Here is a 17,746-nt window from a genome sequence, read left to right on the forward strand (position 1 = left end):
CACGGTTGCCACAGAAGAGCTGTGGCAGGTGACCCCGAAGGCCTGCGATGCTGCAGGGCTTTCGAGGGCACCGAGTGGATACCCAGGGCTTTGCGGGTGGTTTCCCGGAGGCGCAGAGCACGTCTGGCCTTTGGTCACTTCTCTCAGTGAGAGGCCAGCAGCCAGGGCCCTTCCTCCTCCAGCCACTGTCCAGCAAATCCAGCCTCACCGGGAAGGCAAAGGGAAGTCGTGGGGTGGGAATGGGGCCGGGTTACTCGCTGCGACGGGGTCTGGGAGGCCGAGGACTCGGAACTCTCCTCGACACCTCCGGGGTAAGGGCCTGGCGGAGCAACGGCTGCTGTCTGAAGCTCAGCCCCAGAGGTTACCGGAGCCTGGACCTTCTGGGGCAGAAAGTGCTGAGCTCTGACCTGGAACGCAGGGGCTTGTTCCGCCAGGGCCCAAGACGGGGGTGGGGGGGGGGCGAGGAGGCGGGAAGAGAGGGACCCCTAGCCGCAGACCCTCCAGCATCCCCGACTCTGGCGGCGCCTCTGGTGCAGCTCCGCCTGGAGGAAACTTTCTGCGCAGTCTCTCGCTCCAGGCGCCCCCCACCGCCAGTGCTCCCTCGGGAACGCCCCCTCCCCAAATTAGCTCTCCAGGTCCACCGGGCGCACCCGTAAATGGGTCGGAACCTCAAACTGCTTCGCAGGCCATCCGGTTACCGTGGCAACACCATCCGGCGGCGCCCGGCGGTCCAATCCGAGCCCGCGGCCTCTCCCGAGCCTTTCCCAAGGTGGGGACTGGGACGAGGCCGGGGATGGGGAAAGGGCGGCCGGGGACCCCGCCTGATGTGTCGCCGGGCCGGGCACAGACCCGCGCGGTGAGGCGGGGCAGAGAGCGGCAGCCGGCGCGGGGCAGGGGGTTCGGGCTCCAGTTCGAGGGGCGGGGAAGGCGGGTGACGTGAGCCGGGCCGGGCGGGCGGAGTTGGGACCCGCTCGGGGAGGCGGGGGCGAGCGCGCGGAGAGGCAGACGCGCGGAGGGAGGCGGCCGAGCGGCGCGGGCGGCTCTGCGGCGGGCGCGGTGGGCGCGGGCGGCGGGGCCCCGGGATCCCCGCGCGCCTCCTCGGCGCGGCGCCGCCGCCGCGCGTCCCCACGCCCCGCGCTCCACGGCGCCCTCGCCCCGCGCGCCTCCCGCGCCCGCCTCCTGCCGGCCTCCGGCGCCGCGGCCGTCTGCAGAGCGAGCGCTCAGACGGAGCCCCCGGCCAACTTGAGCGGTGCCGGCCGGCGGCGCACCCCCGGCAGAGCCCCCTGACCTGGCGGCGCGCGGAGACGACCCGCGTCCTTCCGCGTCGCCGCCGCCCGCACCCCCGGACCGCGCCGCCCCCTCGGCGCGGGGCTCGGACCGGAGGCGAGAGCCGCGCCACGAGACACGCACCGTGCGCGGCGGCGCCGCCCGGCCTCCCTCCCCACCGCCCCGGAGGGCGAAGCCGCGTCTCCTCCGACTCTCACCGCGCGGCCGCAGCGCCGGAGCGCGCCCCTCCCGGGCCGGCCGTGGGCGCCCCCGCCTCGCTGCCGCCTTCGCTGGCTCGCCCCCGGAGGGGCGGCGAGCCCCGCGCCCCGGCCGGAGGATGTGCGCCCCCGCGGGCCGCCCCGCCTGAGCCATGCGCCCCAACGGCGGCCGCGCGCCGGCCGGCATGGAGCTCCGCGCGGCCGTGCTCTGACTCGCTCTGCGCCCCGCGGCCGGCGGGCGGCGGGCGGCGGCGGACCGAGAGCCGGAGACCGGCGCCGCGGGACGGGAGCGAGCGGGCGCGGGCGCCGCGCAGATGGCCGGGGCGAGCAAGGTCTGAGGCTCCGCTCCCCGAAACGTGACCATGTGGATTCAACAGCTTTTAGGACTCAGGTGAGCGACACGGCCAGCGCCGGGGTGCGTGTGGGTGCGTGGGTGCGTGGGTGCCTGGGTGCCGGGCTGGGCTGGAGCGGCGCTCTCCTCAACGTTGCAAATAAAGGGACCCCTCCCCGCTCCCCGCTAGCTGCCAGGAGGGGCCCCAGGAGCTCGGTCGGGGTGCCAGTCCGGAGCTCGGAGCTCCGCGGCCCCGCAGGGAGCGGCCGGCTCTCCCGGGCTGCGCGCGTCTGGGTCCGGCCATGGGCGCCCGCCTCAGCTCCCCGTGCGGCGGGGCTGGCCCGGCGAGTCCGCGGCTCCCGGCGCCAGCAGCGCAGTGTCCTGGCCTGCCGCCCCGGCGCGCCTCCTCCCCGGGGCCCGGCGGGCCGTGGACCCAGGGCGGGGGCCGGGGCTGCCAGAGAAAGCCAGAGCTCCCCCGGCTGCCGGCTGCCGGCTGCCGGCTCCCGGCGAGAGCTTGGAAGACGGAGTTGGAGGGAACCAAAATCCAACAGCCACTCCGCCCTCCCTTCCCCTTCCTCGGGGCCCCAGGGCTGAGCAGGGGCCTCCCGGGCTCCCAGCTGCCCATCCAGCTGTTTGCGGGTGACCTCTGGGCCCGACCGGCGCGCACAGCTGGCGGGCAGCTGGGGCGGGAGACGCTGGGGCTCTGGGGGAGCTCGGGCGGGCACCCCCTACATCCACACACGCAAACACCCACGGGAGCGCCCCGGGGCTTGTCTGAGTCCAGACTCCAGGGCCAGCTGGAACCAGGGGGTCGAGCCCGGAACTCGCAGCAGGGGTACACAGGAAGACCCTTTCCGGCAAACTTTGCCCGCTTGCTGTGGGGCTCGGGCTTTCAATCCGTGCCGGGCGGCGTAAAGCCCCGTCGTGCGTAGCTGTCCCCTTGGCGGGGCAGGCTGCCTGTAGACCGTCGCCCGCCTGCCGGTGGGGCGGAGAGGGGAGAGGGGGGCTTCGCGGAGCTGGTGCGTTTTTGGGTCCCGGGTTGCAAGCCAAAGCAAGGAGGACATAGGCGGAGGCGGAGAAAGCGGTGCGGTTCTCAAGTTTGTCCACTGGGATGCACTGCGCTCCCGTGCTGGGGAGGAAAGGGCCGCGAGGTGCTGGAGCGGCTGCCTGCGCCGCCCCCACCGCCGCCCCATCGGAGCTGGGGGGAGTGAGCCGTGGAGACTCAAGTGCGCGTCCTGATTTTGAGAAATCGGAAGCGGACAGAAGCACCACGTTCTCTAGCAGCCTTTGATTTATGAGACAGTCCCCCATCCCGGGGGTAAAGACTGTTTAAAACATCGCGTGAAAATTGCCAAATGTTATTATCAGCCTTTTTCTGGAAAGTGGCGTTCCTTCTCCTGGTGGCTGGATCTTGTTTGCCAGCGTGGGCTTTACAAGGTTAATGGTGGAGCGGATCTGTTGGGTATTGGCGTGGCCTGAATCGATACCGTGTGCTTGGACTAGATAAGGTTTAGGCTCCTGTTCTGGGACGCAGACAAAATGGAGCAAGGGCCGCCTCTCTTGGTGACCCCTCCCGGCGTCCTGCCCTCTGCCTCTCAAGGCTTGGCCAGCCCCGGAGGGCCGCGGGAAAGATCCGAGGGTCCCCGCCCTGGCTCTGGGTGCACCTTTGGCTCCCAGATGCTTCTTCCTGAGCTACTTTCTGGCTGCCTGATTTCTGATTGACTGCTGGCAAGTTCTGTGGGGCTTTCTTTTGTTTTTATTACTAAGTTGCTAGATTGAAAGATTAGTACATTTTGGTAAGGGGAAGAGAAGAGTAAATACCACGGACGGAAACGTCTGTTGGTTCAGAATTCACGAGAACAGTTCTCTAAAGCATCCCCCAGTGAGAGCTCCTTGGGATTTTGCTGTAGGAAATAGTTCTGTTGGTGATTTTGAAGTTTGACCTTTAGCTTTTTTTTTTTCTTCTTTCTCTTCAGTGTTAGCACAAGAGATTTTCTGTAAGTGTGCCTCTAAGGACGAGCTGTCACCTGTCTAGGAGGCTGACAGGAGAGAGCTCTGTCATGTCTGTGAAAGCCATCCCCTGGCCAGCAGAGGTGTCTTGCTGGGAGGGTCTGTGCTGTTCCCCTCTCTCACCAGGCAAGGGTACTGGTGACAGAGCCAGGACTGCTTGCCCAGCCCTGGAAATGCACTTCTTCCTTGGAGAAAGCCCGTCAGCTTTGCTTACAAGCCCCTCTGTAGCTCCCAGGGTGAGCCCTGCACCTCCCGCTCCCCAGCTTCCAACCTGGTTGGAAGAACGCAGGGCCCAGGTCTGTGGAAGGCAGCTGGGAGCATTGCCTGAGCGACAAGCCCTCCGCTCGGGCCCCCGAGACAAGGTCCGGGCCGGGTATTTTGCTGCTGCGTGTGACGGGACCTGTGCATGGAGCCTTTTCTTCTCACGAGGCAGAAACAGATTTCCGTCTCACGGAGCTGTTTTCATGCCTTTCTGGTGGGGGTCGTATCAAAGCCCCAAGCATGGATAAAGGTATCTCTCGAAGGCAGCCCGGTCTCTGGACCAGCTGCTCTAGAGCTCAGACAGGAACGAGCGCCGGCCCGGCTCGCAGGGGTGCTTACTCAGCACGCAGCTCAGTCCGGCTGCCTTGCGCTCAAGTGGCCTCGGAGCCTGCAGCCCACAGCAGCGCGGCTTTGTCAGGGCTGGGAGCGTGCGAGGCCTTTGCTAGGAGTCGCCCGGCGTGCCGCGGCCAGCCAGCCCCCGCCGCTTCCCAGCCCGGGCTCCTGAGGGCCGCTGTGCCCATTCTCCCGCCCACCGAGGCCCCGGGTGTGTGTGTCCGTTCGGGGGTGGGTGTGTAACAAAGTCACGTGACTCTCTTTCTCCCTGGGGTGTTTCGCAGTCCCCGGAGCTCTGGCCAAGCGCGCGGTCCCATGTTCGGGCCTCACCACCAGGACCCAGCGGGTGGGCTGCCACCATCCCCGCCTCTGAAGTCCAGCAGCCCGGGCTGTGCAGGGGTTTCCAGAGACGGACGGAGTCAGACGCTCTGTCCACAGACATCGCCCTCCTGGGGAAACCTGGCTCGTGCCTATTTCCAGCTGCCGCTACCAGATTGTTTGCCGCTGGAACCCACCGCGTGTCAGCCGCGGGGATGCTCATCGGGGACAGTGACGCTGGAACGAAGGGCCATTCGGGGAGGGAGCTCAGATCTTCCCAGCACTGGGGCGCATCCCCCTCCCCTCCTGCCACACCCCCCCCCCCCAGGGGAGCCACAGTCCAAGTGGAGAAGGGGCTGGCGGGCTCCTCCTCGCCCGTCCCTTCTGTTGATTGATTGTCATCACCTGCTTGCTTTTCTTCTGTGTGTCCGAGAGGGCGGTGAGCAGGGAGCAGGGCCAGCCAGCCCACAAGTGGAGACAGTTCCAGGCCGCCCCGAGGCGTCTGGCTCCGGGGTTCTGCGGGGGAGCAGCCGTGTCCCTGCTGTGGCCTGCATCCTCTACGCTGGGGTGGTTCAGGTGTCCGTGGCCGTGGTGGTCGCCCCGCCTGGCCTCGTCGTCCCCCAGCCTGCTGGCCCGGGCACCGGCAAGATGTTCTGGCACAGGTGGGCTGGCCTGCATCCTGACGCCTTTACTTCCCAGGGCTTCTCCCGGCAAACTCCACTGCCCAGTCATGTGGCTAGAAGCCGCTCCCCAGGCCACCGCTGTGGATAAACAGCCGGCCCCACCCACCAGGGGCTGCAGCACCTTCCAGAGCCCAGGGGCTCCTGTCTGGGGTTACGTAAGAGTCATCGCCTTTCCATATGGGTGGTTGCCAAGTTTTCTTCAAAGGGCTACAAGTCAGTAGAGACCAAATTGATGTAAAGATTAGCTTGGAAAGCCAAATATATCCTTGATCTAGATTTTCATGTTTGAAGTCTGGCTCGAGAGGGTTTCTCCTGCCCGATGCCAGTCAGACACGAGGGGGAGGCAGGAGCCGGGGCTGGAGCTGCAGCTGACAAGCCTCGGGGCCCACTGACTCTCTAAGACCCCCTTCCAGGAACTCAAAGGAGTCGGTGAGTCATAAGGCCGCCGAGTGGGGAGTGGCAGTTACGTAACTCAGATTAAGTCTCAGTTAATAGAAAGTCAGAGACTGCGGCGTGCCCGTATCGGGGCCTTAGTGTGGGGGCACCCCCAGTTCTCGGAGTTCTCTGTCCATGTCAGGACTGGAGCAGATCTGGCTGCCTGAGGAGGCCTGGCTGCTCCTGCCCCCTCCCTCCAGCACCCAAGGAGAAACGGTGGGGTTTTTTTTTCAATGCCAGGTCCCTGATGCCCCTTCTGGAAGAGGGTGCAGGCTTCAGGCCCTGCTGCTGCTGGGGTGGGGGGCAGCTGCCTCACTTCCCCCAGCAACATCTGGGGAGGCTGAGTTAATAATTGGGACGCCTGGCAGGCGCAGAGAAGTGGCCAGCTGAGCTGTGCAAGGGCCCCGGGGACACTGAGAAGCCAGAAACCCAACATTCCTGGGGGGGAGGGAGTCCTCATCATTATGAGGCTGTCCCACGGGGCCGAAAGAGAGCCCCGAGCAGGGGCAGAGTGCTGGGGTCGCGTGTTGGCGGAGGCCAGGGTCTTGCTGCTGGACCAAGGGGACCTGGTGGTGGCGGGGGAGGGGCTGGGGCTCACGTGTGCGTTTCCAGCTCCTGCCAGCACCCTGCAGAACGGTGCTCACTTTATTTCTTCATTCGCTTCCCTCCCCCCAAGAGCAGATTGGTGGCAGCCGTGCTGCGCCCGTCTGTGCGTCTGCCTTACCAGCCTGCCCTTCCCTGTGCTCATTCTGTCCACTCACTGGGACGCCTGCCACTTGTCGCACTCTCCCTTGGGTGGCCAGCCAAGAAGGGCTGGCATGGCGGGGCCTCCTGCCGTTCCGCCCTCTCCCAGTGATTCCAGCCCGCGTGAGTGGTTGCCTGGGCCCTGAGGCTGCTGCCGGCCCTCCCTGTGCATGACCTCAGGGCCTTCTGGAGCAGGTGACCTCGGGACCTGGTGGCTGGTGGTGGAGACCCGGGGGAGGGGGTGTCCACCGGAAACCTGTGTTCAGGCTTCCTGTCTGACGCCGAATAGGAGTGCGGGTCTCTGGACTGTGGGCCCGAGAGGGCAGGGACGGAGCCTCATTCCTCCTTAGCCCTGGAGAAGAGAGCGTGGTACAGTCCCTGCTCGGGAGATGTGTGTGTGCAGGAGCAAACGTGCTTTCTGCCCGGCACACTGCCCTGGCTTCATCAGTCTTGCCCTGTGGTCACTCGTCCTTAACTCCACACTGAGACATGGGCAAGGAGTTCCCTGCCGGGGCCCACCTTGTGTTCAGGCCCTGTCCTGGCCCAGACAGACAGAATGCTTCTTCCACCTCCCTTACTGGTGCTCACGTTTTCACCATTAGAGAGTCTTTCCTTTGCTGTGAGATTTAGTCCTGACTGGAATGCAGATGTATTTAGGAAAAAGAATCAGTTCAGCAGGAGTGCAAGGACCTGAATTTTAAGTGCTTGGGAGGAAGAATGGGTCTAGATGGGAAGAGAATGTGGAGGCAGGTGGCACAGGTGTGGGGTTGAGGGGAAAGGACCAGAAAGGGAGGACAAGGAGAAGTGGGGGGAGGGGGGCTTGAAGCCAAATGCCAACTATTGGACTGAGTTCTCCCTTCCCTTTGGCTTTCTTGGGCACTGGGACAATTCCTACACCTACCCGGGACCAGGAAGAGGTTAACTTGAGACAGAGACAGTTCATTTGCAAGAGAAGGTTCTGGTCAGTACAGGAGTGCACAGGTGGGCAGGCGGGTAGACGCCGAGGACAGGACAGGCAGCAACACGTCCCCACCTCTGGCACCTTTGCTCCTGCCCCAGATGGGAGCCCAGAGTTTGCATGGTATTCAGGGGGAACACGTCTGCGTTTCCTACACGTGGGGCTGTAATGGACACACAATGTTAAGGCAGTTTCAGGGGTGCAACCTAACAGTTGCGAGCTGATCGCCACGGTGATGCCTAGCTAGCATCCATCCCTTCACACAGTTACAGAATTTTTTTTTTCTTGTGATAAAGACTTTTAAGATCTGCTCCCCCATCTACTTTCCAGTATGCAAAACAGGCAGCAGGCTGGCGGTGGCTGCGATGGGGGGTGGGGCGGGCAAAAGGGGTGAACGGGCTCAAAAGACGCAGACCTGCAGTTATGAAGGAGATAAGTCATGGGGTGTCGGGCACAGGTTGGGGCCTCTGGTTAACCACACGCGTCCACTTCAAAGGTCTGTGTTGCGTGGAGAGGACGCTCTGATCTCTGAGTTTACTCATTGGATCTTTTAGCCACACCTTTGACTCCCTGCTCAATTCTTGCACACCTGGGGATGGGCGAGCGACTGTGAGCGGATGTTGTGCAAAAACCCAGAAATGAGTGGGTTTCTGCCCTGGGAGACCCCGCCGTGCAGTGGTGGAGAGGGAATATGTGCGGAGATAAAAATGCTGTTGTCAGAGTGAAGACCAGCAGTGGCCAATAGAAATAATATATGGGCCGCATTTGGGGTACGCAGAAGCCTCGTGGGGTTGCTGGTTGTCATATTGGACACTTTCCTGAAGAAACACAGAAGTGAGAAAAGTAAGCGTTTTCAAGCCTGCTGCCCCTTCTCCCAGCCAATGTCAGGCTTGGCACCGTTGCTGTTACTGTGAGCTCCCAGAAGGGCCAGGCAGTCCAGCGCTCCTCCTCATTCAACAGTGGACATTTGACATTTGCTGAGTGCCAGATCTGTGCCTGGTCATGCCAGTGCCAGAGACAGAACATCGAGCCAGGGCCGTGGCTGCCTCCTTCAGGCCAGCGGTCTCATGCCATTGGTTCAGGCCAAGGCCAAGTGTCTTCATACCTGCTGGAGTAATTCTCAGACTGGGCTGTCATGAAGTACTTTGGGGAACTTGAGGAGGGAGTGGCAGAGCCTGCTCACTTACCGCACAGCTGTCATAGGGCAGGGTGACAGTCAGTGGAGGGGTAAGACCAGCACATGGAAGAACAAGAAGCCAGGTCACCTTCCAGAAGGGAGAGCTGACCTCCTACAGGGACGGTTCTAGGGTTCTGCCTCAGGGTGTCCCAGAGCCAGCGTACATGCACCAGATGTGACCTGAGTACGGGGCCTTCGTCCCCTTCCCTGCACTCAGCAGTTACCACCAACGTGATGCCAAGGGTCTGTGCCACCCTGGGCCTCATGGGAGTAGGAGAGATGTGAATTGCCAAGGTCTGATTCCCGTGGAGACATTTAGAAACCTTGTTCCAGACATAGGTGTGTGGGCACATGAGTATGGGTGTGCACCCGTGTGTGGTGGGCACTTTGAGGACCTGTGGACATCAGAGCACCTATATTAGGAGCTCCAAGTCTAGGTGAAGAGAACAGTCATTAAAACAAAACTCCTCCTGTAGAAGGAAACTTGCTGTGTTCACTGGAGCGAGAGTCTAAGTGAGAAAGGACGGAGGGCACCGCACCCGAACTTGGCTGCCGACCAACAGAAAATGAGAAAACTTAACAAAATATTAGCACACAAAATTCAGCAATAGATAAAAAGAAGCATATATCATGGCCGAGTGGGGTTTAGGCCATGGACGCAGGGATGGTTCAATATTTGAAAATCAATCAGAGCAATCTATCAAATGAAAGGCTAAAGAAGAGATATCGTGGAATCCTTTGTGTTTGATAAGATCAGCACCTGTCCACAAGAAGGACCGCCAGAAAAACTGGAACAGAGGAGTACTTCTTCAGCTCGATAAAGGACATATCCAAAAGCCTACAACTATGTTCACACTTAATGCTGAGAACTGAAAGCAGTTCCCCCTGAGATCAGGAACAAACCAGGGATGTCTGCTTTGACCACTCTTACTCAGTGTGTGCTAGAGGTCCTAGCTGGGGTGACAAATGCAATAAAAGACATCCAGAAAGGAGGAAATAGAGCTGTCCCTGTTTGCAGACGATGTGATGGCCTACATAGAAAATCTCATGTAATCTGTTAAAAAAAAAAAAACAAAAAAAAAACTTCTAGAACTAATGAATGAGCTCAGGGAGGTTGGAGGAGACAAGATAAATGTGTAAAAATGAATTCTGTCTCCATCTGTTAGTAATGAACACATAGACACTGAAATAAAAAGTGCAGTGCCTTTTACAATCACCCCCAAAATGAAATATTTCAGTGTAAGCCTAAAAAATCGTGTTATGCTGCTGACTCACATGCTTGGAGGTACGTGGTGCTGGTGGAAGAGTACCACTCTGTGTGATGGAAAGTCATACCATGTTCATGGATGAGAAGACCCAAGGAAGGAGTCACTTCTCAAAGTGATGTAGACGTTTAACACAATTCTTATCAACATCCCAGTAAAATATTTGTTTGCATAGGTAAAGTTATTCTAAAATGCATATAGGCAAGCAAAGGGACTAGAAATACAAAAATAGTCTTGATAAAATTATAAAATAATAATAAAACGAGAGCAATCGGTCTGATGATCAACATATTATGTAGCTGTCCTATTGAGACGGTGTCACGTTGATGGAGGGATAGATTAACGAGACAGCCGAGAATCCACAGATTTCTACACATATGCCCGGCTCATTTTGGGTAAAGGCGCTAATCCAGTGGAGGGAGGATAACCTTCTCAAGAAATTGTACTGAAACGATGGGACGTTCTCAGCCAACAGCAAACAAACAAGAACCTCAATGTTCAGTCTCACACCTAATACCAAATACCAAATTAGTTCAAAATTGTTCCCATGATTAAATCTAAAATGTAAAACTAGAAGGTTCTAAGAAAAGAGAGAGGAAAAAAAAACCAACTAAGTAGAAGGTATTCAAGATGCGTGACTAGGCAGAGAGCTCTTTAACTTGCCACCAAGTCAGGACCCATAAAAGGAAGAAATCTGATCGATTGGACGTCATCACGAATTTATCATTTTCTCTGTGAAAGGCTCATCCAAGAGGGTAAAAAGACACTACAGACTGGGAAAGAATATTTGCAGGCTGCATTGTGACAGAGGGCCAGCATCCAAAAAACCAACACCTCTCAAAACATAACCCAATTGGAGACAGGTGAAAGCCATGAAGAGACGTATCCCCAGAGGGGACAGTCAGGTAGTCAGAAAGCCCATGGAAGGATGTTCAGCGTCATTGCTCGTTAGAGAAATGCAGGTTAAACCCACAAATAGCACCGCTCGTCTACAACAGTAAGTGGCTAAAATAAACAAAACTGACAGTACCAAGTACTGGCACGGGTGTGGAGAACCTGGTTCCTCCCATGCTGCCGGTCACGTGGGAAGTGGGACCATGTAGGGGAGCTTCTCACTCCTGGGCATTGAGGCCAGAACCATGCAGACATGTTCACCCAATATCTGTACACACCCGGGTTGTATCAGCTTTATGGGTCCTTGTCTCAAGTTGGAAAGAACCCAGATGCCCAACAGTGGGCGGGTGCTTTCTTGACTCCATGGAGCGGCGCTCAGCGGTAGCAGTGAGAGGACTGTTGGGATGCCCAGAAACCTGGATGAGTACCCGGAGAACGACGCTAAGTAGAAAAGACGGTCTAGAAGGTTGTGCAGTATAGGACAGCTCCCTGATGTGCCTCAGGATAAAACAAGAGAAACGAACAGAGTGGTCGTTGCAAGGGGAGACGGTGTGGGTGCGTCAGGGCAGCATGGGGGATCTTCATGGTGAGGGGATCATGCCGATGTCCTGCTATATCTTCACACCCCGGTTTCCTAAGATGTTACTGCTGGGGGATCCAGTTAGTGGTGCGGGACCGCTCTGCGTTACCCCTTACGGGGCTTGTGAATCTACAATTAACTTAAAATAAAAACTTAATTAAAAAACGGGTATTCTCTACTTTTCTGCCAAAGGTTAGCATCCGATTGTTTGTGTGTGTGTGTGTGTGTGTGTGTGTGTGTGTGTGTAACTTGAAGGCACTGTGTACTGGGATTTAATGACAGGCACTGTGGGAAGGGGTAGGAGGTAAAAACATGGCTTTACGGAATTTGCTCTGTTGTGGCTCTGCCACTTTTTTTTTGAACGGGAGATACAGCAGCATGTGATTGTTTGGTGTTGCTAATGTTGCCAGACCCACCACCAGTGACAGTAATAAATGACCTGGCACCTAATTATTGGATAAGAAGAGCTGTCCAGATCCTTCTATAAATCAGGTCAGCTCTGAAAATAGAGCAGCCTTTTTGGGGACAGGCCCACTTTCCTACCCCAGCACATAGGGTAGCTTCAAAACCGTGCTCTGAGGATTTTAAGTCAGATGCAGGAACAGTTGGCTTCTGGTTACTAGATCCGGAAGACACGAGCCTTGAGTTCGTGAAGGTCTGGAGTGTTGGTTTGTGGCTTTCCTGCCTTCATTTCCTTTTGGTCCTTATGACAAAAGACCTGCAGGGTGCTGTGTCTGCACACGTGTGTGCGTGGACATGTGTGTGCACATGCTTGTGTATGTGCGCCTGTGTATACTCTTTAAATGCTTGTTGGACGGAGCTGTTTACTGCAGTGGGAAGCTCTGCCTTGCAGTTGGCTGTGAGCTCCTGAGCTCACAGGACGGGCCACAGTAGTTCCCAACCCTTTCGAAGCTCTCGTACCCCAGAACTTTGTGCTAGGTATCCGGCCACGTGCCTCCTCCCCGTCCAGCCTCCGGGCCGTCATGATGAGCCCATGGAGTGGCTGTTGTAGCTCTGATTTTACGAATGCAAAGGAGGAAACTGAAGGTCAGAGAGGCTACGTGATTTCCCCAAGGTCACACAGGCGGTAGTGGACAGCTGAGGTGTGAACCCAGGGTTCGTGGATGCCCAGGCCCGTTCGTGCTCTTCCCACTGCCCTCGTGGCTCCTGTGTTTTATCTGAAATCTCCTCCTCACTTCTGTGGTTGAGCTACACACTGGCCTTTTGGGAAAAACAAACAAACAAACAAACAAGGAAAAGGCATGAAAGCAGGAGGACCCGTTGGCTGGGATGTCAGGCCAGCACTTTGAGGGTCTGGTCCCGGTGTCCAGCTTGTGCTGGAGTCACAGGTCTTTCTGGCAACCAGAGTTTTCGGTGGAAGTTTCCTGGTCTCAAGCAGAGATTACTTTGTAGCAAAGAATTGATGAAATGTCAGGAAGGCATGAAAACATGTCTGTGACACAGATACTGTTACTCAGGCTACTGGATAATCAAAAATAAGTGTGTCACCAAATCCCCAGGGCCCTCTTGAGAACGCTGGTGGGATGATGCCACCCAAGTTAATGAATGAACACGGTGACGCGGCAGGGTTCACGTGACCCATGTTGGGGCTGAAGGGTCGGCGGCGGTGGGCACACACGTGTGTGTGCGTGCTTACTTACTGGAGGATGATTTATATTCCCTGACATTCACCCATTTTAAGTGTAGGATCCAGTGATTTTCAGCAAATGTGGCCTGTGTGCCAACGCTTTTGTCGTGCCCGCGAGGATCCCCAGGGGCCTGTACGGTTAATCCCGTTTCCGGCCCGAGACTCACGCAGCCGCCCATGGGACGCTCGTCTCTGTAGATCTGCTGGTTCCGGGCCCTCCCTGAAGCCGGGAGCACACCAGGTGGCCTCACGTCCTTGAGGTCTTCCTCACTTTCCACATTGTTTCTGAGGGGCCCTGCGCTGGTGGACGGACCGGCGGTTGGGCCCCTCCCTGGCTGGAAAAGGCTCTTGGCTCCTTTCGACTTGGCTGTTCATGCGCGCTGTGCACCTGCCGCCCGGTGTCCTCGGTCGCCGCCGACGGAACGGCTCTGAGGGGCTCAGAGGAGCCCTTCGCCTGATGAGGTCGGTGGGGTGCTCGGGGCAGGGGCCCAGGACTCCACCTCTGGGTTTGGATTTGCTCCTTCTCTTCGCTCTCAAGGAAGAGCTGGCGACACACGGACCGTGGTCTGTTTGTTCATTTTTCATTTGATAAACGTGTACTGAGTGCCAGGGGCGTCTCGCCGTGGCGCTGCGTCGTGCTGAGATGAAGACTGTGAGGCTTTTTGTTCTGCCGCGGTGTAGAGAGGCCGCGAGCGGAGGGACCTTGGACCCGTTAGAAGGGCTCCGGGCGGCCCTGGGCGCAGTGCCGGGGCAGGAGGAGGGCCGTGCAGGGCCGGGGACCCTGGCGGAGGGTCCTGGCAGGGGGTCCTGCACACCCTCCCCGGCCCCTGAGCTCTCCCTGCTGCTCGAGGGTGGCACGGCCCACGGAGCCTGAGGGAGGCCACCGTGCCTGTCTCCGACCGTGGGCTTCCTTCCAGTGGTGCCGGGAAGCCCACCCTCACGGGGGGCCTTGCAGCCGAGGGCTTTAGGGTGTCTTGTTAGATGAGAGAGTCCGTGCCGAGCCCATGAGCATAGGACGTGCTCACAGGAAGCTTCCCTGGGGGTGAGGGTAACCGGACGGAGGATGCCCCGTCAGGGGCCGGGTGGGGCTAGTTCCAGGGGAGCCGCGAGCTTTGAAGAACCTGATTTGCTAAAAGGAAAAAAAATAAGGCGAGTATTTACCACTATGGGGGAGACAGCACACTTGCTAGTTATCCCTGAGCCTGCGTTTCAGGCTGGGGCAGGAGGAGGCTGGGCTCCTGGCAGGCCTCCCGGGCGGGTCCCCGGCACAGGGACAGGAGTCGTGGCCGGGCTGGCCCTGGAGGGTCTTGGCTCCTGGGTGCCAACTTAGCAGCTGGCATTGAGAGTGGGGGCTTCCCGACCTGAGGCTGGCGAGCGGATGGGTCGTTCCTTCCAAGCCCCTTTTTCAGGAGGGTTCTGAGCTTTCCTGAGGCTTAGAGAGAAGAAGCGGCCTCGACCGTTTGTCGTGTCTGTGCCGGGATGGGTGCATCCGCGAACTCCCCCTCCCCCAGGGGGACGGAGGATGGGGCTGGGGAGCGGCCCTGGGCGGAACACCCTCACGGAGGCTCCTGGGATCACCGCGTGCCAGCACACTCCAACGCTTGACGCGCCGTGCTCATCCCTGCGACACTGCTCCGACGGCGGCCTTGAACGGCGTCCTGTGCCCTGAGGAGGCTCAGAGAGGTTGAGTGATTTGTCTGAGTCACACAGCAAGGGGACAGCAGAGCCGGGACTCCCACCCAGGCCGCAGGGCTCTGACGTCTCGGCCTTACGCCCAGCCCTTCCTGCTCTTCTAGAAGACAATACATGGATGTTGGGTGTATTTAAGGAGGGTGACGTCCACCAGGCCCCTGACAGGCATCAGGGCGGGGGCCTGGAGCCCCGCATGGAGGGCCAGGGGCCTTTCTGCCTGGCTCCGTGTGGGGTTAGGATACAGAGCTGGAAATGGCACGTCCTGACCTTCACAGGCCCTGAGCCAGGTAGGAAAGGTGATGCTTCTGGAGGGCGCAGCCAGCCAGAGGCCTGCCCATGTGCTTGGGGGCCAGCGCCCCGCAGTCAGGCCTGCCTGGGGACCAGCTGGGTAACCACAGAGGAAGGAGTGCACCCTACCAGCTCTGCCCCACGGCTGGGCGCGGGACCTCCAGACTCTCCTCTTCTGCTGGGTGGGCGGGGAGCACTGGCCTCACACAGGTCGAGGAAGGCCTGGGGACGTAAGGGTGAATTTGGTGGGGGGAGCACCTCAGGTCCATGCCCACTTCTTTATTCCTAGAAAGCCTCTGGGGACACCCCACTCGGCTCGCTGTGCTTCCGTCGAGGCGTCGAAGCCACATAGCTCACCTTCCGTGAGAGTCTGGTGCCTGCCCTCCCAGACCTGTGACCAGAGATAAACCTCCCGCTCTGGATTCCGTCTCCCACATTGTTGCAAAAAGCCGTAGTAGGCAAAGGTGAAGAAATTGCCCGGGGGATGGCCGATAGGCTTCACTGACCTGTAACTACTATTTTTTAAAACAGACTTTTCCTAAAACAGGTTACCAGGCAGGGACTGTTCTCTCTCCCATATCGCCATGAACTCCCCAAAACCCCAAGGCCAACCCTGTGACAAAGGCCTCAGCCTCCAGACCTGCCGAGAGCCCTGTTCCAACCCTTGCTGAGGACTGCGTACTAACGAGGAGGGAAGGAGCCCGCCCAGGAGTCCACTTTCCCCGGCTCCCCTCATCCCCCTGCTCCGCACGGAAAAATGCAGGACTGAGCCCAGATGCTGAAAAAAGCTGCACTTCCTGCCGAGGGACACGGTGGCTTTCAGAATGCAAGGATTCTTTAGGGAGCCAATTATGCAAGACAAGAGTAAGCATGTTTATTTTTATGACACCGCGTTTCAAAATCCCAGAAAATGTTGATGGAGTGGCCCCATTAGGCGCCTGGGTCCCCCCTCCCCGTGCTGTGGTTTTACACCCCACAGGTTTGCGGGGGCATCTGCAGGCTCGCGGTTAGAGCTCCGCACTGGGCTAATTTACTGCCCGTTACTACCCCTGAGGTCTCTCAGCTCCCACACATCCAGGTTCCCTGTTCCCTCAGCATTTTCCAGGAGAATTTGATTCGCTTCACAGAAGCCTGATGCTCAGAAACCTGGAACCCCAAGCTCCCTCAGACGGCATCTGTCCCTCAGGTTTTCCTGTCTAGGGCGATGGGGGCGGGGGTCAGGGCTATGGTTTCCCAGCGCCAACCCCCAGGGGCTGCCCAGGATTGCAGCCAAGGCTAGCTCTGCACCTGGTGGGGCTGATGAAGGGTCATTTCTGATGCCTCCATTGAGCAGACAAACATGGCACGCCCCTGCGTGCAGCGGCTGTGCTGGGTGTGAAATGGGAGGACCCTCCCCTGGCCCTGCAGGATCTTTTAAGGGGCTCGGGGGCAGAGGTGCAAATGAGATTTCAGGAGCCGAGGGAAGTAGCATGCAGCAAGTGTGCTGGAGCAAGCAGGAAGGCTTCCTGGAGGAAGTGACACTCGACCCCATCAGGAAGGCCGAGTGGAAGGAAGCTAGGTGCGTCCAAGAAGGAGGATGCATCCAGGCAGAGGCAGCAGGGTGGCTGCTGTTTAGTGAGCGCCTCTGGTTCATGTGCCTCCCAGGGATGCGGAGGCCCCCAGCATCTCTGTGACCTGCTGAAGGCTTCCGGCCTCCTGGCTCAGCAGGGAAGCCAGGTGCGAGGCGTGGGCGGAGCAGGTGCATTTGGGTGGGTCTGCAGGTGCCGCAGAGCTGGGAAGGTGCCTGTGGAGCACCAGAGGGAGGAGCCTGGACAGGCCGGCCGGCTGGAGCGTGGGGACCTTATCTGCTAAGCCCAGGACTCGGGCTTCGGTCCCCAGGCTGGGAGCCTCCGGAGGCCCCTGGGCAGTGCTGCTCCAGTGCCTGCTGTGTTCGGGTGGAAAGGAGAAAGACCCTGGGGAGTGAGGTGGGGAGGAGAGTGACCCGGGAGAGGCAGGGGGGGCCGGCTGACTGCAGAAGCCTCCCCCCCGCCCCAGGCAGAGCCTGCTGCCCTGGCCAGTCTGTGGGGTCCTGTGCAAGCCCCTGCGAAGGCCCCAGGAGACCGCAGGTGGTGAGGGGCTCAAGCCAGGCCGACAACCTGGCCACGTCCCTCATTCAGAGAGGTGGCTGCCCGCAATCTTCTGCCGGTCCTCACTCGAAATTACTCTTGGGAAAAGGACTGACTGGAAACCACACAGGGGCAGCGCACAACTCCCTCTAACCACCCACTCCTCTTTCTGTCCCTTTTCCTGCATTTTTTCCACTTTAAGAGACCTCTCCTGCCCCTCCCTTTGGAGAAACCCATCACCCACTTGGGGTGTGCCCAGCTCATCCTGCCCGCCCTTAGGGTGTACGCTTGCATGCGGAGAAAGGACCCCGAGATGCAGGTGATCAAACACCACCATCAAGCCAGTGTGGAAGTCTTGGGTAGAGCAGGGGGGGCTCTGGCGGTAGTTAGTCTCCCGTCCAAGTGATGTGATCAGGGTGGCAGCTTCCTCTCTCACCTCTGGTTCCAAACATGTGCGGTAGAAAACCTAAAGTAGCCTAGGAAGAGAGCTGTGTGTGCACGTGTGTGTGCACGTGTGTGCAGGTGTGTGTACCTGTGTGT

General features: G+C 59.1%; 1 protein-coding gene across 1 annotated transcript in view; it reads left to right on the plus strand.

The window, feature by feature from the left end:
• Window positions 1-1,112: 1,112 nt before the first annotated feature.
• AJAP1 (adherens junctions associated protein 1) overlaps window positions 1,113-17,746 on the plus strand; it is a 110,105-nt gene continuing 93,471 nt past the window's right edge. Inside the window, exon 1 of the mRNA XM_082687938.1 lies at window positions 1,113-1,875. Within this exon, the coding sequence (XP_082544064.1) occupies window positions 1,847-1,875 (29 nt within the window). The 5' untranslated portion in view covers window positions 1,113-1,846. The remainder of the gene's footprint in view (window positions 1,876-17,746) is intronic.

The sequence above is a fragment of the Mustela nivalis genome (assembly GCF_964662115.1).
Source record: "Mustela nivalis genome assembly, chromosome: 10".
Taxonomy (NCBI): domain Eukaryota; kingdom Metazoa; phylum Chordata; class Mammalia; order Carnivora; family Mustelidae; genus Mustela; species Mustela nivalis.